Source organism: Balaenoptera acutorostrata, chromosome 14 (genome assembly GCF_949987535.1).
Source record: "Balaenoptera acutorostrata chromosome 14, mBalAcu1.1, whole genome shotgun sequence".
NCBI classification, from domain to species: domain Eukaryota; kingdom Metazoa; phylum Chordata; class Mammalia; order Artiodactyla; family Balaenopteridae; genus Balaenoptera; species Balaenoptera acutorostrata.
Window position 1 is genome coordinate 74,814,362 of NC_080077.1, and position 23,673 is coordinate 74,838,034.

Consider the following 23,673-nt stretch of genomic DNA (forward strand, 5'->3'; position numbering starts at 1 on the left):
TATAAATGACTTTCATAGAACTTTTATAATTTAAAATTTAGTATTAATTATAAATTTGTAGGGTTATACAGAATTTTTTTTCAGTATTATATGAATGTGTTAACTCTAATGCTCTCAACTAATTAAATCAGTAGATTGTTCACACTGTAATTTTTAGAACTTATTAAACATTTAGTTGTTTAGTGATTTAGAACTTTAATGAATAAACAGTGAAATTGTAAACTGTCTCCTTTCACTGTATTCTCCAGCATCAAATTGAAGAGAAATTGTGTCTTTTTTGTTTGGTTGGTTGGTTTGGCACCAAAATAATAATAAATGAAAAAGAAAAACCCTTGGTGAAATCTTTTTAAGTGGCATTATAACATTTTTATTTATATTCATCTTCAAGTACTTTTTGCTAAGACACAATATTATAAGGAATAAGTTATAATAACCAACTTTATTATAACACATTTCAGTCTTCACTTGTTAGGAATAAATAACTATTGATGATTGACACACTGAGGTGTCAGTGGATATAGAAGAAAGCAGATTAGTGTGGTTTTAACCAGGGCTGTGCAGTGTGGACCCGCAGTTTGTGCCTTGCCCAAAGGCAGGGCGAGAGGCCTGAAATCCAGCCTGCTTTCTGCTAGCCAAGCTGTGGGCTTTTTTCGTCCTTGAGGAAGAAGTGCTTTTCCTGTTCCAACCTGCTGGCCCAACGGGAGCACTTTTTTATAATTAGTACAAAACACATTATAGTGTATCAAAATGTTGGCTTAGGGCCTGATGGTTAGTATTAGTCTTTTGTCTCAACAAAATATCTACAGCTCCTTTCATAGCAGTAGAAAAGTCAGCTGGGGAGAAAAATACTAATAAGTAAGTTCTCTCATTCCTAAGCAAAACAGTAAAAATTATAAGCCTTAAGAAATTCAAGTAGGGAATTCCCTGGTGGTCCAGAGGTTAGGACTCAGCGCCAGGGCCCGGGTTCAGTCCCTGACCGGGAAAAATAAGATCCCACAAGCCCGCGCACACGGCCAAAAAATTAAAAAATAAAATATGTATCTTATTTAAAAAAAGAAATTCAAGTAAACTAGTGAAATATGAAATTGATAAATGTTACCTTCAGTTTACATTTATTCTGTAGATACCCAGTCGTATTTGAAGAGGATGCTAAATTGTTACCAATATGTTTTGGCTCATTTGACTAAGCAAAAAATTAAATACGTAAAACCACTTTCTCAGTCTTGTTTGATAAGATCAAGCCACTTCACTATTATTGTAGTTTATTTGAATTTTGTGTAACTAGATGGTAAAATGCAAACTCTAAAACTCTTTAGACCTATTTGGATGTTCTTATCCGACCACAGTGATAGTAAGAGGATTTCATTTTCAAGTGACTGTGGTCACATCAGTTGTTTACAGATTTCTCTTGGGGCTTCTGGGTATGGATGAATATTGCCATTTTAGGGGACATATCGTAAAGGATAGCATTTCTTGTCATTGGCGTAAACCAAATTTTAGCAAATTCATATTTTAGTAAATTTAATTTAAATAGTGCATATTCCATGTGGCATTCTGCCAGCCAGTAATGAACCTGGAAGAATACAGAGTGTTTTTAACATCCCTACCTTTCTCCCCATAAAAGGGAGAGTGTTTTTTTCCTTCATAATAAATTCACCTCTCTGCACAAACAAATGAGTGTGTGTGCGTTGTATTTCTATGCATCTTAGAAGTGGAAAATGCGTAATTTTTTATTGTAGATGCTTGAAGTGAAATTTCTGCTTTTTGAGAAATACAGAATTACTGCTAGGGTTTAGTTAGAGTTAATAGGCTTAATAGAAGTTAATTTACACATGCTGGAACGCTCATCAATATTATGTGATCACATGACTTTAATAGTTTCCATGAGAAATATTAGCTACAGTACAAGCAGTTTTTGTGACCCATATTACCATCTGCTTGTTAATTAGATCTGGGGGGGCACACCTGCAGGCTGTCTTCAAACACATGTGTACACACACACACACACACACACACACACACACATTTACACATGCTCTCTCTGAAAGATTTATAGAAGCTTTGAAATTCACAGTCCTATAATGAAAAATTATTATTTAACTTAAATGTTAGTTATTGCTATTTTTTTTATTGAAGTATAATTGACATGCAACATTATATTAGTTTCAGGTGTACAACATAGTGATTCAACATTTATACACATTGTGAAATGATCACCACAATAAGGCTAGTTACCATCTAAGCTATTGCTATTATTAACTTTTATTATCGAGCATTTGATGTGTTCTTGGTATGGACGAGCACTTAAATATATTAACACATTTAATCTTCATAAAAACCTGAAAAGTTCAGCTCCATCTCACTGCACAATATAGATTTCCTTGTTAATTTAGTTGTAGCTCTGTTTCCTTGGTTACAGGGAATATCTTCTGGCAATTTCTATAATACAAACAACTCTGATTATGTACTACTTGCAAATGGATTGAACTCTTATGCTGAAGTGGGGTTTTTTTGTATAGTTTAATCCTCTATAAAAAGTAGCAGTTTTGGGAGTATTTAATAACCATCCTCATCATCTTGTAATAGGGGCTTGCTTTTATAGTAGAGAAAATTTTGCATAAAACAAGGAATATATAACATAAATTATACTTCATCTAGAAAATTAAGATTTTGGAGACTAACACCTGTAGTTTCCAAGAGCGGAAAACATTTTCAACATCAGTTATCCACCAATATGCTTGATCATTGTACGTTTTCCTAGGAAACTTTACTCTCCATCTTCCATCATATCATTCTCCTCACCCTCCATCTGAACAAAACACTAGTTAAGAGCAAGGAACTAATATTTTAATCTTTCATACTTCTTTTTAAAATCTTTTTAACTCTCTCTCCTTCTAGTACACATAAACAGTCTTCTCCTTTCTCACTTACCAAATGTATGAAATAAATTACCCGTCCCCTGTGATAGACAATGGGAGGTCTGGAAGCTGTTAAATCACATGGCTCTCAGCTCTTCTGCTAAGTCACACTGCAGCTTGAAGTAGCCATTGATAAGGGCAGGGCTAGGGAGAGCCCCACCAATGCCAGGAGAAGAAAGAATCCAAGTCTCTCTGGCTTCTGATGACCCACTTTGGTTTCTAATTAATATTTTTAGGATTTAGGACTGTAGAGTAACAGTTGTATTGGGCCAGGTCCGGTTGGCTTGAGGAATGATGGGAAGGACCTTCTACTTCTCAGGATTTGGGACCTGGACACCTAACAGCAGAAAATACCCTAGCCCTACGTCAGCTATTCACTAGGCGTACATTCTAAAATTTAAAAACTATTTCTAATGTCGAGAACTCTATGTGCTATAATTTCCTAATGTTGCTATGAAATATGTAAGATTTAGTTTTAGGAAGAGCCTTGATTATCTTAGTGGATCGGGTTCACAAATTGCATAGTTAAATTAATGTGATAATTTTTTTCTTCCAGTTTTGTTGAGACATAATTGATGTACAGCACTGTAGGTTTAAGGTGTCCAGCATAATGATTTGACTTGCATACATCATGAAATGATGACCACAATAAGTTTAGTGAACATCCATCATTTCATAGAGATACAAGATTAAAGAAATAGAAATTTTTTTCCCTTGTGATGAGAAGTCTTAGGATTTACTCTCTTAATGACGTTCATATATAACATATATAACATGGTGCTGATTATGTTTATGATGTTGTATATTATACCCCTAGTACTTTTTTATCTTATAACTGGAAGTTGGTATGTTTTCACTGCCTTCATCAAACTCCTCCTTCACTTTTCCCCTGCCTCTGACAACCACAAATCTGATCTCTGTTTCTATGCATTTGTTTGTTTGTTTGTTGTTTTGAACTATAATTGACCTACAACACTGTTAGTTCCCATTACACAACATAGTGATTCAGTATTTCTATACATTTCAAAATCATCACCACCATAAGTCTAGTTACAATCCGTCACCATACAAAGATTGTACCTATTAATGACTGCATTCCCCACAATACATTTCATCCCCATGACTCATTTATTTTGCAACTGGAAGTTTATACCTCTTAATCTCCCTCGCCTATTTCTCTCCTACCCCCCAACCCCTCCCCTCTGGCAACCACCTGTTTGTTCCCCAAATCTGTGATTCTGCTTCTGTTTTGTTGTGTTTGTTCATTTGGTTTGTTTTGTAGATTCCACATATAAGTGAAATCATACAGTATTTGTCTTTCTCTGACTTATTTCTCTTAGCATAATCCTCTCTAGGTCCATTCACATTGTTGCAAATGGCAAATGTGGCTAAGTAATATTCCATTATCTATATGTAGACACACCACATCTTCTTTATTCATCTAGTGACGGGCACCTAGGTTGCTTCCATATCTTAGCTATTATAAATAATGCTACAGTGAACATAGGGGTGCATGTATCTTTTCTAATTAGTGTTCTGATTTTCTTTGGATAAATACCCATGAGTGGAATTGCTGGATTACATGGTAGTTCTATTTTTAATTTTTTGAGGAATCTGTATACTGTTTTCCATAGTGGCTGCACCAGTTTACATTCCCACCAACAGTGCATGAGGGTTCCCTTTTCATCACATTCTCACCAACACTTGTTATTCATTGTCTTTTTGATAATAGCCAGTCTAGCAGGTGTGAGGTGATATCTCACTGCAGTTTTGATTTTAATTTCCCTGATGATTAGTGATGTTGCACATCGTTTCGTGTGTCTGATAGCTATCTTGTATGTCTTCTTTGGAAAATGTCTACTCAGGTCCTTTGCCCATTTTTTAATCAGGTTGTTTGCTTTTTTGATGTTGAGTTGTATGAGTTATTTGTGTATTTTAGATATTAACCCCTTGTTGGATATATCATTTTCAAATATCTTCTCCCATTCAGTAGGTGGCCTTTTCATTTTGTTGATCATTTCCTTCACTGTGCAAAAGCTTTCTAGTTTGATGTAGTCCCATTTGTTTGTTTTTGGTTTTGATTCCCTTGCCTGAGGAGATGTATTCAGAAGAATATTACTAAGACCAGTATCAAAGAGTGTACTGCCTATGTTTTCTTCAAGAAGTTTTATGGTTTCAGGTCTTACATTTAAGTCTTTAATCCATTTTTAACTTATTATTATACATGGTGTGAGAAAGTAGTCCAGTTTGATTCTTTTACCTGTAGCTGTCCAGTTTTCCTAACATCATTTATTGAAGAGGCTGTCTTTTCCCCATTGTATATTGTTGCCTTCTTTGTTGTAGATTAATTGCCATGTAAGTGTGGATTCGCTTTCTGATAGTTCACTCTTAGTGTATAGAAACTCAACAGATTTCTGTATATTAATTTTGTATCCTGCAACTTTACTGAATTCATTGTGAGGTCTAGTCATTTTTTTGGTGGCACCTTTAGGATTTTCTATGTATGGTATCATGTCTTCTGCAAAGAGTGACAGTTTTACTACTTCCTTTCCAATTTGGATTCCTTTCATTTCTTTTTCTGATTGTATGATTGCTATGGCTAGGAGTTCCAATGCTATGTTGAAGAAAAGTGGCAAGAGTGGGAATCTTTCCCTTATTCCTGATCTTAGAGGAAAAGCTTTCAGCCTTTCATTGTTGAGTATGATGTTAGCTGTGGGTTTGTCACATGTGGCCTTTATTATGTTGAAGTATGTTCCCTCTATACCCCTTTGTTGAGAGTTTTTATCATAAATGGATGTTGAATTTTGTAAGAAGTTTTTTCCACATCTATTGAGATGATCATATGAGTTTTATTCTTCAGTTTGTTGTATCACATTGATTTGTAGGTATTGAACCATCCTTGCATCCCTGGGATAAATCCCACTTGATCATGATGTATGCTTCTTTTACTGTATTGTTGGATTTGGTTTGCTAATAGTTTGTTGAGGATTCTTGCATCTATGTTCATCAGTGATATTGGCCTGCAATTTTCTTATTTTGTGATATCTTTGTCTGGTTTTGGATCAGGATGATGCTGGCCTTGTGGAATGAGTTCGGAAGTGTTCCTTCCTCTGCAGTTTTTTGGAGTAGTTTCAGAAGGATAGGTGTTAACTCTTCAATAAATATTTGGTAGAATTCACCTGTGAAGCCATCTGGTCCTGTACTTTTGTTTGTTGGGAGTTTTTCTTATTACTGATTCAATTTCATTACTGAACTGTTTGTATTTTCTATTTCTTCCTGATTCAGTATTGGGAGATTGTCCATTTCTTCTAGGTTGTCCATTTTTTTGGCATATAATGGCTTGTAGGACTCTCTTATGATCCTTTGTATTTTGTGGTGTTGGTTGTAAGTTCTCCTTTTTCATTTCTGATTTTATTGATTTGGATCCTCTCTCTTTTTTTCCTTGATGAGTCTGGCTAAAGGTTTATCAATTTTGTTTATTTTTTCAGAGAACCAGCTCTCAGTTTCATTGATCTTTTCTATTGCTTTTTTTAGTCTCTATTTCATTTATTTCTGCTCTGATCTTTGTGATTTCTTTCCTTCTTCCAGCTTTCTTGTTTGTTTGTTCTTCTTTTTATAGTTCTTTTATGTGTGAGTTTAGGTTGTATTTGAGATTTTTCTAGTTTCCTGAGATAGGCTTGTATTGCTATAAACTTCCCTCTTAGCCTTGTTTTTGCTACTTCCCATGGATTTTGGATCACTGTATTTTCATTTTCATTTGTCTCCAGGTATTTTTTTATTTCCTCTTTGATTTCTTCAGTGATCCATTTGTTTAGTAACGTATTGTTTAGCCTCCATGGGTTTGTGTTTTTTGAAGATTTTTCTTGTAGTTGATTTCTAGTCAAGGCATTTTGGTTGGGAAAGATGCCTGATATGATTTCAGTCTTCTTACGTTTACTGAGACGTCTTTTGTTGCCCAGCATATGATCTATCCTAGAGATTGTTCCATGTGCTCTTGAAAAGAATGTGTATTCTTCTGCTTTTGGATGGAATGTTTATATACATAAATTTATATATTAAAAAAAAAATATATATATATATATATATAAGTCCATCTAATCTAATATGTAGTTTAAGGCCAGTGTCTCCTTATTGATTTTCTGTGTGGATCTGTCCATTGATGTAAGTGGGGTGTTAAAGTCTCCTACTCTTACTGTGTTACTGTCAGTTTCTCCCTTTATGTCTGTTAATATTTGCTTTATGTATTTAGGTGATCCTGTGTTGGGTGCATATATATTTACAATTGTTATATCTTCTTCATTAATTGATTCCTTTATCATTGTGTAATGTCTTTCTTTGTCTCTTTTAACTGTCTTTATTTTAAAGCCTATTTTGTCTCACTTAAGTATTGCTACCCTGACTTTTCATTTCCATTTACATAGAATACCTTTTTCCATCCCCTCACTTTCAGTCTGTGTGTCTTTATATCTAAAGTAATTATTTTTAATGTCAAATTTATGTTTCTCAATCTTTTAAATGTCTTCTAGAACTTTTGGTTTACTGAGTTCCCATATGGCTTTTAAGGCTCTGAAAAAAATAGCTCCCTAATGAGTTTTGATAAAGTTTCTTCATGATTAAAATAAATTTCCAGTAACATTCATGAATTTGAATGTGATCCCTGAGATGTATCACATGACTGAGAGTAGAAGAATGCCATTGGACACTCTATAAATGTTTAACCTAAAGTCATAGTACAGTTAAAAATAATCCCTCCTAGGCTTTTTATTTAGAATGCCAACTGTAATCCCACTGTTGGTCACTAAGTCTGAACCTCCCAATGGAATGCTGACCTCAGAAGGGCTGAAAAGTTTTGATGCTGTATAATCTCTCACATTCTTCTTAAACATAATTTTCATATGTTGTCACATAATGTTTATAGAGATTATATATTGAACTGAAAAACACCTGGTAATGTGAAACTTACGAAGAAGAAAATAGTTTAGGTTAGAGTTTCTTTTTTCTGACCCCTAAACTTGCATTCAGCTTAGTATGTTCCACAGTCAAACTAGAGCCATTATAAAGCCTCTATTCATGCTCTGGTATGACACATCAAATAAAGAAGATCAATAAAATTCAATTAACTATAGTTTCTTCAGAATTGACAATTACAGTCTAATGAAATCAACCAAAGCAGATGAAATGGTAAATCCAATAAGAAATCAATTGAGTTTGTCAAAGTTGTTTAGGCCTGACTTAAGGTAAGTCTCTTGACCTCCCTTGCTCTCAGTTTTCCCATCTATGAAGTTGGAAAGTTGATCTAGAGGATCTCTAAGGTCCATTCTGGCTCAAAAGTTCCATGATAATAATAGGTAATACATTTATTTTTTAAATTTCAAATGGTCCAGAAAGGTACATAAAGCTAAAATTTCTTCAGTTAGTGCCTCCCCCTGCTTGGACATTGGTGTAGTTGAAAGTTTCAGCTTTATCTCTTATTTCTTCATATGCTGACCCATGGACATCGATAGACCTCTTGGGAGAGGGTGAGTAGAACTTTATTTGTAAACCTCTGTTTCGAGAGACTTCCATATCTTAATAACTGTCCTCACTTGGATCATTTGGAGCCTGGTATATCTTTTGTCCTTTCCTTTTCTTCTCTTCCATTTGTTCTCTGTCTCTGGTGCAACATAGATTCTCTGGCTGCACTTTCCTCTGTTCCCTCCGAAGCACAGATTTCAGATCCGTTCGCACCAGAACCTACTCCTCCTGCTACAACTGCTGAAATTGCAACTACTTCAGCCTCTGCCTCAACTACTACAACTGTCACTGCTGTCACTGCTGAAGTGGATCTCTTTGGAGGTTAGTCAGTCACATCACTTTTCTTTCATTTTCCTTCCAGGATTGCTAAAATTACCGCAGCATTAAAGCATTTAAAATCTTTTACGTGATAGAACATGGCAGATAGAACATGATAGAACATGCATGGCAGAGTGTTTAAGTACTTTTAAAACATTTATTCATATATATTTATCTTTGCTCAATTTGTCAACTTCATATTCATTTAATTTTAGTGATTATAGAGCAAAGGTTGCAAATACTTTGGACCTATTCAATTTTCTACTTTTTGCGAAGTTAGGATTTTAAGTTGCTATTAGAACTCTCGTCCCGTATATGCTTCAGCCCTGCAGTATCTGTAAGAGTGGTACCAGATCTTTCTATCATATTTAGAATTGGCTTTTTGGAATTTTTTTTAGATTTGAACTAGCTGAGAGAAAAAAACGTTTGAGGAAAATGGGAGGAGAAATCCTGGCCTAAGTTATTTTTTAAGATTTAGGACCAAAAAAAAATCACCTAAGTGGAGTTCAGATCTAGAGGTCTCTGAAGAGAGTTTAGGGATATGTCCATCTTTGCAACTTTTTAAGCTTGTTCTGTCCAAGCAAAAACTTGGATTATCTTTGGCTTCAGAACTTTGAGAGACCGTTGGAGTCGACACTTGCAACGCTGATTGAAAACAGTTTATATCAGACTTTGAAATGATTGTCTGAAAATATTTTTTCCATGCAAATGTAAATTCTGACACAGAGTTGATTTACAGCTGTAAGCTTGAGTCAAATATCCTACGCTCTGTCAATATAATATGCCTAGACCTGACGAACCATCTGAAACCAGTTTATTTACATCTTCCCATTTTGAGTGGTGCTAATGTCCAAACCTGGAGAAGTGCTCATTTCACATGTGTACATTGAACAGTGTTATAGTCATCATAGTTTTGTGTTTCTTCGTTACAGTATAACATCTTTCCCAGGGCATTTTGAGAATATGGTAAAGAAATTGGAGAAAGCAAATGATAAGGGGTGGGGGCAGGAGAGATTTGGCAGGCTCAGTTGGAGTTAACATATTCCCCTGGGAACATACACTTATACACTGTCACATACCACTGTGCTACATGCCGTGCCCCAGTCTCTGAGGCTTGCCAACATTGTCTAAGACAAGGAATACTCAACGGGACACAGCATCATTGCCTCTGTTTCATGCGAGGAATTTGCCCCTGCCTTGCTGCACTGCCATTCTGTTGCTCTTCCAAATCTATTGTAGGAGAAATCCGGTTTTTTTGTTTGTTTTTTAAAGTAGGAGAAGGGATTTGCATACTCTTGAATAATTTATTATGAGGAGTCATCCACTAGAGAAAGTTAGTTTTTCAGTTATGCCTGTGTAACTTTTGAGACCAGAAATTAAAGTATTAGCTTAAATTTATAAAACCAACTTCTTCACCCCATCCTTCCTACCTCCATTATTGGTCTTGAGTATGGATGGTTTCTCATAGGCTTATGTTAAGAGAAAAATTCAAGGAAAATATGGACAGCTTGGATAACGATTTTGTACGTAAGCATTTCTATTCCTTTAGCTATTTAGATTTTTGTTTTTCAGTCCATTTTAAGGAGCTTAATTGCCTATAAGAAATCAGTCAACTCCATCTTGCTTCTCTCATGGTCCTGCCTAAGATATTTCTTGGAAATATTCTTTGTGCCATTATGCTGTTTGTGTTAATCATTTATTACTGCTTTGACGACAGTCATCAAGCAGAAGAACCTGTATGTTTGAAAATATTTTCGTGATGTCAGTCTTTCTACCCCGAAATACAAATTTAAAAGGTCAGTACTGTAGAAAATCATATAATTTAATGCCAAAGAATGGAGGCTCTCCTTTAATTTCACCAATATCCTTTCTGGTCATCTGGCTGGAGGATAAGTAAAGATGAGGACATCTGCAAATCTCATCACAATTATTTTTACTAATCTTTATAGTTCTGTAAACTGTCTCCCGGCCTCTGATAGCTGTGAAATCTCTATCCTTTATGTTCAGAAATCTATATGTGTCACTGTCTGTCTTGTAGTTTTCAGTGATACTCCCTGATTTCTTTCGTGTTCTTTATGGATTTATAAGGAATCATTTAGAGGTAAGATTTTAAATTAAAACTTAAACTAAAATCTCTTTGGTTGTGTTGTGTGGCCATTTTTTAAAAATTTTGTATCTCTAAAATGGGCAAGTGGTAGAATTTTTGAATAATAAGAGCACCAGTTCTTTCATTTATATGACTTTAAAATATGCCCCTTTGAGGTTTTATGTAGCATATATAGCAGTATTAAGTAGATTTCTTTAGAAATAAGCTTAATGAATTTTAATTTCTGAATAATGGCTAATTGTTTAATTTCAGGAATATGAAATACTGAAATGTTAAATTTTTCTATGTATTTTAGTCTTGTATTTTCATTACAAATTTGAAAAATATGGAGTGTCTGTTATTTTAAAATACTCAGATTGATACCCACATAATGTTTTAGTCGTTTCAATGTAAGTCATTAAAAAAAAATTTTTAGAAACATTATATTTACTAAATGCTTATTTTTTTAAAGGGAACTTTTAAGAAATGAAATCTGCCTTCTGCCTTCTGTGGTCAGGCAGAACAGGACTGCAAGGCAGTGTTATGCTTTAAAAATTTAGTAAAATTTAGATACTGATAAAGATAAAACACAAAATCCTTAAAAGCATTCTGTTTTTCATTGATGTAAACTCTACTAACAACAGCACGTTAGTTTGTTAACAATACAGTTTTTTTCTAAGCAGTGCAATGCTAAATTGATGCTAATTCCTCTGCATGTTCACCAGGGTACCCTTTCAGTCAACTGTGTTAATTTGTCAGCAAGCCTCCATGATGGTAGGCTGTGAGCACAGAACCAAGTGGCTGGAAAACCAAAGAACTTGCCTCCCAAACCTGACTTCATTTGAACAAATTGGTTAACAAACCAAGTTAATCAATCTTCCTTAAAACCAATACTTAAATATAAGCACCTACAACTAGATTTCATGTAAGAGTCTTACAATCTGGGACCTTTGGGGAAGAAAATGGACTGGAATGGTGACCCCTGGGCTCAAGACGCTGAGAATGATTGAAACTTTTGTGCCGAGTACGTGATTTAAAGATGGTGTGTGTGCCTGGAGAAGACAGGGAGAGGAGTTCAGGCTGCAGAAGACAATAGCAGTAAGAAATTTTTACAAAGGTAGTCAGTCACATGATAAAAAGTGAGGGAAAAAATTCTTCCTAGATTTCCAGAAGGAAGAGAAGGCTAGTCTGCAGCAGTGTCAGAGACTGGTTTGCTGGGTAAGGCTGGACTGAGTCCATAACAGTAGAAAAGCAGGAACATGCATTTCCTGGAAGTAGCACTGGTTGGTAATTGGCAGAATGTAGACCTGAACTGCAAACGGGTAACAAGGGAAAGAGAACTAGATTGGAGATGACTTTAGCTTTCAGTGCTGGAAGGATAATGCTGCCATCGATGATGAAAGAAAGCTGAGTAGCTAAGAAGTTTTGCTGTTTTTTTAAACAAAATCAAAATTATATTATTATCTCTGACAGTCCTGGGGGTTCTAGTGGGCTCAGCTGGACGGTTGTCTCTCAGGGTCCCTTTCGTGGCTACAGACAGTGGCTGTGGGGCTGGGATCATCCAGTCTCACTCATTCACATCTCCATCAAATGGCCTGGGAAGACTTAGCAGCTGGGGGCTGGAGCAGCTGGGGCTCCTTTGTTTAAGAGAAGTGTTGACAGTTGATGAGTTAAGTTTACAATGTTTAGTTTCAGAGAAGCATTAAAAGGAGATGTCTTGCTGACCGGGGATGGAGGGACACCACCTCTCCTAAAGATATAGCTACAAATATGGGTTTCACCTACGTACACAGAAATTAAGGAGGCCAGCCTGTGAATATTTGTTTGAACTCTAGCGCTGATATAACTGGTACTTATTCCATCCTACAAGGAGGGAACAGTATAGTAGAATGTGGCACAGTTCATAACAGTAGAGTGGTCAAACACCCAAACCTCCGTCAAACAATTTACAGCCAAATCCTGACTCCGCCACTTGCCGGACCTTGGTCACATCCTCAGACTTTACAAGTTTCTGTTCTCTTATCTACAAAGTGGAGATGATAAAACCTATATCACAAGAAAGTTGTAGGAATTAAATTTAATAACGCAAATAAAATATTTACACAGCGACTGGCACATAAATAGTGACTGCTATTACTGTTTCTATTACTTCCAATGGCATTACCCTCAGTTCCAAATTTTCTAAGAATGAAAAGAAAGAAAACAGACCTGACCTGTGGCAAAATATTTTCAGCCCTCCCAACCTCCTCTTAGACTTTTCTTGTGGTCTTCTGCCCCAGCTGTTAGTGCTTTCAAGTTGCTCTAAGTCCTCTGTGATAGTATTCTTAACATGGCATCTGAGGAGGTATGTCTGTCCTATCCCGTGGTGTGTTTTTCCTACTCCATTATTATTATTCAGCCTCTCCCCTGACTGACCTCTACTCAGAACATATATATATTCCCTCAGTGTAGCTGTGGGAAGCAATCAAATCAAGCTGTAACATATGATTGTCCCATTGTCCCTTCTAGGGATATTTGTGTTTTTGTAAAGGACCTTTTAACTCAAGCGAGTCTCTAATGTTTAATGTTTGTTAAGGCCGGGCTTCAGGACGTTACCATAATGTGTCTCATACTCAGATCAGTTTGGAACACGCTGGGTGAACCTGAGAAACAAGTGTCTCGACTGCAGGACTTCCTACAGCCCAATATACCACATAAATCTCTGAGAAAGTGGGTATTACTGTGTAGCATTTCCCAAGCATGTTTGACGAATTCTTTTTAATGGCTAGAGGAACAGTGTTCTAGGGAACACTGGTAGATATTGCAGAAGGCGGTATTTTAGGATGGGAAATCTAGCAGGTCAGTGGCAGGTTCTTGTTGGTCCCTACCTTCCAGAAATTTCTTCTAGGCAAGGCATATTTATGATGGCTTCATTCCTTCTGTACTTTGGAACTAAAGGGTTTCTTTGAAAGCTCCAGGATTTTTTTTTTTTTTTACCATAATTAACATGGTGTGTTGACAGAAACACATTGGGAATCATTTGCACTCCTCAGCCATTGATAAATTGGACGTTTATAAATGGAGGCCGCCTGCATGTTAATGGATCCACTGTATATTATTATAATCTACTATAGATAGTTATACGCTTGTAGTCTTAAAACATGAAGCTACATTTTTAATCTGTTAAACATGGATCATTGTCCACATAACTGGGGCAATGCAGTATTTGAAAACAGCTATAAATTTAAGTCAAAATAAAGGCATTATGGTGTCATCTCCTAATTTTTTTTCTTTAGTTCTTTAAAACAAATCCTTGGTTGTGTCTGAAAATGTCTTTCAGGGATAGTGAAGATTTAACTTTTATGAACATTTAGTATACCTTTCATGTTAACAGTGTAATTTCGTCTGTAGTAGACTATAAAAGGACATGTAAACTAAAATTGTTTACATCATCATCATGTATTTAATTTTATTGGGCTTATAGAAGATATCCGTGTTTGCTAGGAACCACTAGTCAGAGACATCATAGTAACAGAGTATATAAATATTACCTGGACATGAAAGATCAATGTCTTAAATTGCATAATGAAGTTATTTTTGTGTTTTATTTTTCACATCCATTGCTTTGTAATGATACATAAAACATGCTTCTCAGAGCCCTTATACAATGAGAATCTTGTTACCTTTTGGATCCTCGCAGGCCTCAGCAGGATCAACACTGTACCGCTTGCATGTGACCAACATGAAGGGGCGCCAAGAGTCATTGTCTTGTGACCGCCAACAGTGCATGGGCCATAAAAATGCGTTTGAAGCAATTCATGTTGTATAAGGGAGCCTTCTTTGCAATTTAACTTGGTTCTTTTACTATATTTTTCTTCTCTTTTTGTCCCTTTCATTTCTGTTGTTTTAAAACCTGCACCCAAGATGCCTTTGCAGCTTCTCCCGGGGAGGCCCCTGCAGCATCCGAAGGGGCCACTGCGCCAGCACCCCCGACCCCTGTAGCCGCGGCGCTTGATGCGTGTTCAGGAAACGGTGGGTTTCCAGTCCTGAGCCCATCTGTTGTCGTTCTGTCCTGATGTGAAACTCCCGTAGCTAGACTTGGCCCTATGTGTTTCTAATTTTGCTTTCTTCTGAGTATAAAGTATCACTCATCGTAATGGAATAAAGAATGCGGGCACTTAAAAACATTAAGAAAACGAAGGGCATCCTTATCAAAATTGACAATTTCTCAAGATTGACAATTTTTGTCATTGCAAGTATGCTCTCTTAATGTTTTTTTGTTTGTTTGTTTCCCTCTAATGCTGTATTGTACTCTTTTGTAACACTGAGTTCCAATATGTAGGCATGTTTTCATGAATTTTCCAAGCTACCAAATTGACCAGATTAAAGTAAGGATTTGAATAACCATCTCTGATCCTAGACTGTAGGCTAATCTGACAATACTCTGAAGTGTTTCCGTTTCTGAACTTCGTGGTGCCTACTACATTTTCTTTTCTCTTTAGAAAAACATCCTAATGACTGACCCCTGCTAATAGGGTAGTAGCTCAAAGCAGGCCGCCTAATGCTTAGCTCTCACATGTGAATATCTGTGCCAGGTGTCTCGTACCTATAGTTTTGACGCCTCTCTGTTGTCTCTTTCCTTACTGATGCTGTATGTGTCTCCGCTTTCCTTTCCCCAAGACCCCTTTGCCCCGTCTGAAGGTAGTGCAGAGGCTGCACCCGAGCTGGACCTCTTTGCAATGAAGCCACCTGAGACCAGTGTTCCTGTAGTTACCCCTACAGCTAGCACAGCCCCTCCGGTTCCCGCCACCGCTCCTTCTCCTGCTCCCACCGTCGCAGCTGCCACCTCTGCCACTACCGCTGCCACCACAGCTGCCGCTGCCACCACTGCCACCACCTCCGCCGCCACCACCACCGCTCCTCCTGCTCTAGATATCTTTGGTGGTAATTTTTTTTGTCATTGTCGTTGAACTCTTTCTACCTGGTGGATTGAATTCTGGTCCTTGTGATGTACTGCATCCCCACCTCTGTCTGCATGGTGATTGTGTCGTTAAATGGTTCTCCAGCAACCATTTGCAGCTCGTTTCAGAACCCTCCAGAGTGCTCACGCACAACTGGAAAGTGATGCTGTTTCAGGCGGGTTTGTCCAGTTGAGTAAAGGCATGTGTGTTCTTGGTCTTAGATTTATTTGAGTCTGCTCCCGAAGTCGCCCCCGCGCCTAAGCCAGATGCTGCTCCTAGCATAGACCTGTTTGGGACAGGTAAAGCCAACTCCCCCCTTTCTTTACACTAATTTGCCTAGATGTTTTCATGACTAAGCCCTTTGTCCTCACCTGTGATAATGCACTTGTTAGACTTGTGACTTTGATTTCAGCTCTCTACTTACCTCTGCTTGGTTTTGGTTTGTTTCACTTTTGGAAGATGCTTTCTCCTCTCCACCACAAGGGGCCTCTCCCGTGCCTGAGAGTTCTCTCACTGCTGACCTCCTATCCGGTGAGTGCTTTTGCCAAGGTGAAGCCTTCCGAGGTGTCCTGTGGGCGTCATATGTGGAGAGGCAGATGCAAAAACACGCGGGTTCGTCTTGAGTTCTTTTACACTGAAAACTCACTTTACAATAAAAAAGTCTCATTTTGTGTCCATCCCCAACTAATGAGGGTAAATATTTCAAATCTACTGCCGATTGAAAAGAGAAAACCTCTTTTTCACACTAAAGCCTCTGACCTCAGGGGTCAAAAGTTTTATTTTCTTCTGGAAAGTATGTATTTCTAAATCTGTTGGCTTTTCCTTAACTGTTAAGATTGTCTACAGTCTTCGGGCTATTCAACATGAAATCTCAAGAAGCCATTTGTCGAGGCTCATGGTTTCATTTTCCTTTGGGTGACATGCACTTTGTCCTGTTCTGTGCTTTGCTACAGTGGATACGTTTGTAGCACCATCTCCTGCAACCACTGCCTCGCCAGCAAAGGTGGATTCTTCAGGTGTGATAGACCTTTTTGGGGGTGCGTATCTCTCCTCCTTCAACACTCACAGAATCTTTTTTTCCCTCAGAATAGTTTTTAGATCTTCTATTTCATGATACTTCGTCTTTTTTCTTTCGACTATGTGAAGTTATTTCCATCTTTTAAATGTAAACTTACGTTAACATCTTTTCCATTTGTCATCATCATTTACATGCTCGTCGGTTCATCATATTTTTTAGTGCATGTCCTAACAAAACCAGATCATTTTTCATTTGAAGTCTTTTCATTTGAAATCTTTGTGTTTTTAACTTTTTGTTCGTCCTAATGTAGAATCAGCTGATTGGAATTTCCTTCTACTGCTCTTCCTTAGTGATCCTGATCTGTTGGCTAAATCAACATTTCTAAGCTCTTAAAAGCAATATAAACATAGATAATTCAGAATTGAAAAGACATGAGTCAGTCAGAACTGAAAGCATAAGCTCTAGATGTCATACATTATTCTATAGGGTTTATTTATGTTGCGTTTAATGTTTCTAAATCCTCCCAGAGAACTGGAAGATGTTTCACTGATTTAAATGCATTTTCCTTTTCCTGTGTGTTATCAGAAGATAGGCAGATGTACTGAATTAACTCTTGAACTACTCATTTGGATGATACATTCGAAGTCTTCTATTAGCAGTAAATTTATAGGGAAAAGTCCAGGTTTGAAGTGATTTCTTCATGAATGTCTATAAATGTGTATGCTATGGGATAAAATACCATCCTTAGCAAATTAAACCCACCCTGAGTACCTATAGTACATTGACACATCATGGCATGTGCCATGATGGGTACATGGGGTACAAAGATGTCCCAGTCTGTGACATTCAGGGGCTCAAAACTTGTGCAAATAAACACTGAAATTTAATATATATGTACAAGTAGGGCTGCTGCTGTTTGAATTAAGTTTGTTAAATTTTATTTAATAGAGTTCTAAGTGGGAAGATTCTTTCGTTTTACCTTTGGGCAAAAATTTTAAAAACTTTGATCCTGTTTGGATAGGAATTAGAATTTACAGAATTTAGTCCCAAAGTTTTATTCTTAAAAAAAAAAAAAAAAAAAAGAAAAAGAATTCTCCTACTCTTACAAAGAGATGTTAATTCTTAAATAGCTTAGAACTCATCTTTTGAGAGAATAAACTGGTCAGAGTGTAATTCAGTCCACTAAGTCATTTAACACATCCGCAGGAGATGAGCTTACCTCACAGAGTGTCATGTCTGTGCATTTCTCGGGAAATCACTTCCCTGACTTACTGTACTTACTGTTTACACTCTTTTACTTTTTTGCTGCATAATGGATAATGGGTAGATGCATTTGGAAGTAGTGCTTCTGAACCTCAACCTGCACCTCAGGCTGCTTCTAGCTCGTCAGCATCTGCAGACCTACTAGCTGGTAATTAATTACATTAACATAAAACGGTGTTCTGTTAAAGTTAAGTTTGGATATATTTTTATAAGTAACAGATATTATATAAATTTCAAGGTGCATGTTTTCTTTCCCTTTTGAGACATGGCATTGAAAAGCAAGACATTGTGTAATAGAAGGTTGATTATTTCCCAGGATTTGATGAAATTGGTCTTAAAATCACAGCTGTACACAAGCCACCCCTGTGTCTCCTTGGGTGCTCTTAATATGCGTTTCTTTCAGTTAGCACATCCTTTTTCGTTTATTAAGGAGGTAATGTGCTTATGTAGCAATTTTTATCTTGTATTGCCCGTGCCCACCTTTTTTTTTTAAGGAATTCGTGGGGAAAAGTACCGTGATATTTGACAGTTGGTTCTGTAATATGAGAAACTGTTACAGAGTTCCACCATTGGGTTGAAGCCGCTGCTACCTATATGACATTGTAAAATAACTGATCATTCTCCTATCTGAAAACCCCTGAAGTGATCCCAGTTCAACAGGGCCATAGTGTGAAGTAGATTGGCAGAAGGTGCCTAGGATTATTGCTCATTGCCAGGATGGGATAGATAGAATAGCAGGAAACATTTCAACGACTCAAAGATAATAAAAGCCAACTAATAGTTTTCCTTGGGACCAAATCAAAGTGTGCTTAATGATAGCTAGACCTAGACATTATTATTGTTACAAGCAAAGCATTTGCCAGTTGTCAGACCACAGTAGTAAGTTTCAGGTTCAAGTTCTCAGTCAAACTCAGCAGACGCTGCTGGTTTGCCTTGCTCTGACTTGACTTAGAAGGGTACATAACAGGAGGTACGGCAGTGGCATCGCCGAGGCCATAGACACTCAGATGCAGCTTTGATGTCCCTCCCCTGTCATCACAAGGGATGCATTTTGTCACAAGGTTGGCAAGGGGCTGATGAGAGTGTGGCTCACATCAGCACAAGGAAGTCACCGATGTCTGGAGTCTCTCAGCTTCAATTCCCTGCTACCCAGGCAGCCCTTGATAGGCTGAGAGACTAGTTCTCATTTTTTTCGTGTAATGAACAATCCTGACACCAGGAACAGCACACTAAGGAACATTCGTTCTTGGATTAGTGACGACTAGTGGCCTCGTTAAAGGACCCCCACCAGCTTTCCCAGTTGTAGGAAGTTTGACACAAGGTCCAGAGCCTGGAGGTGTCATCACAGCCCAGCTGTTACCCGTTCCTTCTGTCAGTCACTCAGACAGGTTGTTTAACAGCCTTTCCCAGGGGCAATAGCATTCCTTTTGCATCTTTGCCATTCTCTCCGGACTACCCTGGTTAAACATGACACTCTTGTTTTCTGAATCCACTTCAAACCAGTAACTGCCAACCGATATTTTCCTGAAGGGTGAAGAGCCAGGGTTCCACTGTGACGTCACTGTGGACTTTGGAAGCTGCAAATGTAAGAGGCAGTGCACTTAACACAGACCACAGCTGGTTACTTGGGGAAAAAAATACTACCTTGCCTGGCTTTTCTCCTGACCTAGGTAGTCTTCATAACAGCTTCAAATCGGTCACAGTAACTTTGAAGCTCTTACTAAACCAGTAAACTTAATCCATGTTTTCAAGGTGCAGCAAAAGGATTTTAACGGGCCACAGAAATAGCATATTTGGGGGAAATGACCTTGTCAATTTTTACATGAGGTTGCTAATTATAAACCTTTTGCTCTGAAGTTATAATTAAGCTTGAGGTAGCACATGAAATCAAACGTTCCAGCTTTTTGCAAAATTCTACGAAGTCTTTCTTTCTCTCTGGGTAGCCCCCATCCTGCCACAGACCCCAGCAAGGGGTTTGAAGCCTGCCAGACAGAAGCCTGGCGGAGTGATCAGCCACCGCTGACCGCATCCAGCGCTGCAAAGCCATGTCATCTTCTCCAGTGTCCCCAGTTTGTTTGGGCTCTCTGTGCTTCCAGGGCTAGAACCTGAGATACTGTGTTTCCAAAAGAGCCAGGTACACTAGAAACAGGAGCAGAGAGGCCAGTGGGGAAAGCCACTGTTCCCTTCCAGTGCCAAGTCAGACATCAGTGACAGAGCTGAGAGATTTGATCCTGGGAGATGAGATGGAACTCAGATACACCTGCAACGAGCAGGAAGGGTTCTGTCACCTACTGCTGAGTCTAAGAGCAGGTAGCTGAGCCTCCACTGCTCAGCTTGGTACATGGATGGGTCCCACGGGGGAAGTGCACAGAAAGTGCAAGTCGGGTCCCTTCACTAGAAGCAAGCTTAGATTATTCAACTGTGTTGTCCATCCAGAAATCTTAATAAAATGGGGTAGAAAAGAGGAGAAATCAGTGCTGAAAGTGACAGTGTCATTTACATAGGTGTTGTTGACTGTGCCCTTCACCCCTTTTCCACCGCGTCTCCTTGTGATTATTTCAGTGATGGGAAAGGTATTTTTCTGTACATGTTTTTCTCTATTTTTTTTCCTATTTAAATTAATTAACTTTTTAATAGAAATAGGTATAAATGGGTTTTAATGTCTAGTTTGCTTTCCAAATATTTCTTGAAATTGAGTTTGTACATTTCTGTGTCTGATTTACCTGACATGGGCCAATATCCTGATGTAAGAAATTTTCACCTAATATCCTGATATAGGAAATTTTAAATTACTTCTAATTTCTCCAGTTCTTAATTATTTGAAAGGTTTTTCATACTTCTGTTTTGCTTATAGAAAAACATTTTTCACGCTTGCTCAAGTAACTAAATAGCAAGAAGCCATGTTTTCAGTGAAGAATATCATGGACCATTAATATAATTCTATCTTATGAACCAGAAGCAACTTTCCTAGCCAAAAAATGAATAAACACAAACCCTGCAAATATATACAATATAAAATCACAGTCATATTTATATAGGTAATCTAGCTGACAGTGGCTATTCTGAGTTTTCACATTGCCTAGACGTCTTTATTTGATGAATATCAGTGATAGGACAAATATTCGGGGCCCTGTGTTACAGTAATTTGCAGTGAAGCTTAGCACCTGGGTTATACCTGTGTGTGTGTCTGTGGAGATAGATCAGCTAAGTCCACAGGCTATTGAAATAAAGAGGAACATTATTTTAAAAGATAAGTGAGCCTAATCATGGATAACAAAGAAGTCCACAACTGCCATCAGGTTCAAAGTAGGAATTTGAATTAAAAAAAAAAAGAGAGAGAGAGAGAAGGTTGTACTATGTGAGTCTCTAGAATCTTGTATTATTGGCTTTCAGTAATAAGATGATTGTGAAAGAGTAAAAAAGAAAAATAATACACAGACACAGTAATGGGAGGTTTAGACTGTCCAGAATGTAATGTCCGTTGCTGGACTGGGAGGAGATCTCACCTTATGCTTGACTGAGATTTTTTTGAGGGAATAAATATGCATGTAAGTAACAAGGGAAATGCAATAAAGATGTAGTGTAACTAAATTTTAAAAATGATTTTTAGAGATTTTAAACCAAGAATTAAGAATCATCTCAAAATTGGGGAGAAAGCTTTATCAAAACTTGGTTTATAATTTAAAGCTAGAAAATAAAGGCTAAGTGGATAATCTCTTAAAAATGGGCTTATCTCCCAGAAAAACTTGTTATTCTTCTTCATTTAATTTACTTCTAGAACTGTCAAATAATACCAATTCCACAATTGAACTATGGATTAAATATCATCTTAGTCACCTTCTACTCCTTGAGTAAAAATTTCAAGTTCTGTTTGGTGCACCCAGTGTGTTGACACTAGAGAAAATTCTAGAAAAGGCAACTGCTGTAACCAGGGAGAACAGACTAACCGAATAAGTCTCTCCAAGTCATCGAGGTTACTGGTGGGATGCAGGTATTACCCGTGTCTCAGACGGAGTCTGGCTGGACCCTTGAGAGTTAAGTTTATAACAAATATAAGGAAATATTATTTCACACAGTGAAGAGTAAAGCTGTCAAATTCCTCTCATGATGTACCAGCTGAAAATACAGATGTTTGAAAGCTAGAGACAGATTCCTGGATGACAGTGTAAAAGTGGATTATTAAGGGAGGTTAGGTATGTTGAAGGATATGCCTAACTTCTGAGGTTGACATCAAACAGGAAAACCATGTTCTTCCATAATAGACCATTCTGGGGCAACTGTACCATAATCTGTACTAGCATAGGACTGTGCCTCTTCCTATCTTTAATTCCAAAGGTAGGGAAGAATAGGGGCCTACCCTGTGAGGTCCTTCATAGTTTTGCAGTCTCTGTTAACCACGTGACACAGCTGGCTTTTTTTTTTTTTTAGCAGAGCCACAGAAGTCCTTGAACTGATTTAAAATATAATCAGTGTGGAAATAATAACTAACCATTTCCACTAAATGGGAAGGTCTATAGAGGACCAATTCTTTCATCCTCTCGGGGGGTCAAAAACAGAAAATTGTCAGACAAAAGGTTCTCAGGGTATTATTCCTAGAAATATTTACTATCTCAGATTGATCTTAGTAAATGGAATTTAATAACTGACTTTACCACTGAGAATAATGGAAACGACAGTGTCTTTAACATAATAGAGCAGGTGTGAGAGTGGGAGAGTATGTGTGGGAGTGTGTTTATCTACCGATAGTTTTAACATTGCACTCCTTCAACCCAAGTGATATGTAGAGGATGACTGTCAGTTTTGCTCTGTCTGCGTTAGTAGAACTTCATTAAGTGTGTAGGCCGTTCCCCTGTGGAAAGATACATTCATAAGACTAATCATCTGTGATAAAAGGCAGTGTGTCTGTAGCTGGTGATTCAGTTGTAGGACAGTTCAAACATGTCTGCAGGGCATCCGGAAGCCTAGTGATTAGTACTTTATTTTCAGTTCCACAAAGCACCTTTCTCAGAACCACAGAGAAAGAAAGAGTCGTGGTTAGGGTTCTCTTATTACTTACCTCTATTCCAGGGCTCTAACACTCCTCACTTAACAGGAGGAGTTCCCCAAACTCCTTAATTAATGTCTGTAATTTTCCTGCTTAGCTCTTCATTAAGAGTATAGCAACAGATTTTTCTTCTTTAACATACTCAGTTGGTTATTCTGTATCACTTAGCTTTTTAATTAGTCTAGGTTTGTGAGGGCCCCTGCTTCATAAGAACTGAGTATAATGGGGGAAAGTCATCTTTCTAGATCTCTGTCAAGTTTATAAATGTATCAGAAGGGGACAACTCTTTCCAGCGTTACTCCTGGCTGTCGGAAAGACGCCAAGTAGTATTGTGGTGAAGAACCAAGGCTCTGGAAGATTCCTTTGTGGAATCCTGGCTCTGCACTTGCCATCCTGTGACCTTGGGCAAATTATTTAACCTCTCTGGCCTCAGTTTCCTCATCTGTGAAACTTCCTAGGGTTGTTGTGAGGCTTAAATGAGCTAATATATGTTTTAGGTTGAACAATATAAAATTGCTGTTTCGTAGGATCAGAATAGTCAAATATTGGCAATTTATGTGATTCAGATGGTT

At 37.6% G+C, this 23,673-nt stretch overlaps 1 protein-coding gene across 5 annotated transcripts in view; it reads left to right on the forward strand.

Moving 5' to 3' along the window:
- The window catches only part of SNAP91 (synaptosome associated protein 91), a 157,165-nt gene that overhangs the window by 105,060 nt on the left and 28,432 nt on the right, over nucleotides 1-23,673 (forward strand). For 2 of the 5 annotated variants that reach the window (XM_057527741.1, XM_057527743.1), the window contains 2 exons: nucleotides 8,423-8,437; nucleotides 8,586-8,753. The exons of 1 other annotated variant lie outside the window; for it this stretch is intronic. In XM_057527741.1, the coding sequence (XP_057383724.1) occupies nucleotides 8,423-8,437; nucleotides 8,586-8,753 (183 nt within the window). Of the gene's footprint in view, nucleotides 1-8,422; nucleotides 8,438-8,585; nucleotides 8,754-14,739; nucleotides 14,848-15,495; nucleotides 15,760-15,997; nucleotides 16,076-16,235; nucleotides 16,308-16,729; nucleotides 16,814-18,121; nucleotides 18,206-23,673 lie in introns of all 5 variants that reach the window. 2 more of the 5 variants (XM_057527739.1, XM_057527740.1) reach the window with 2 other exon arrangements.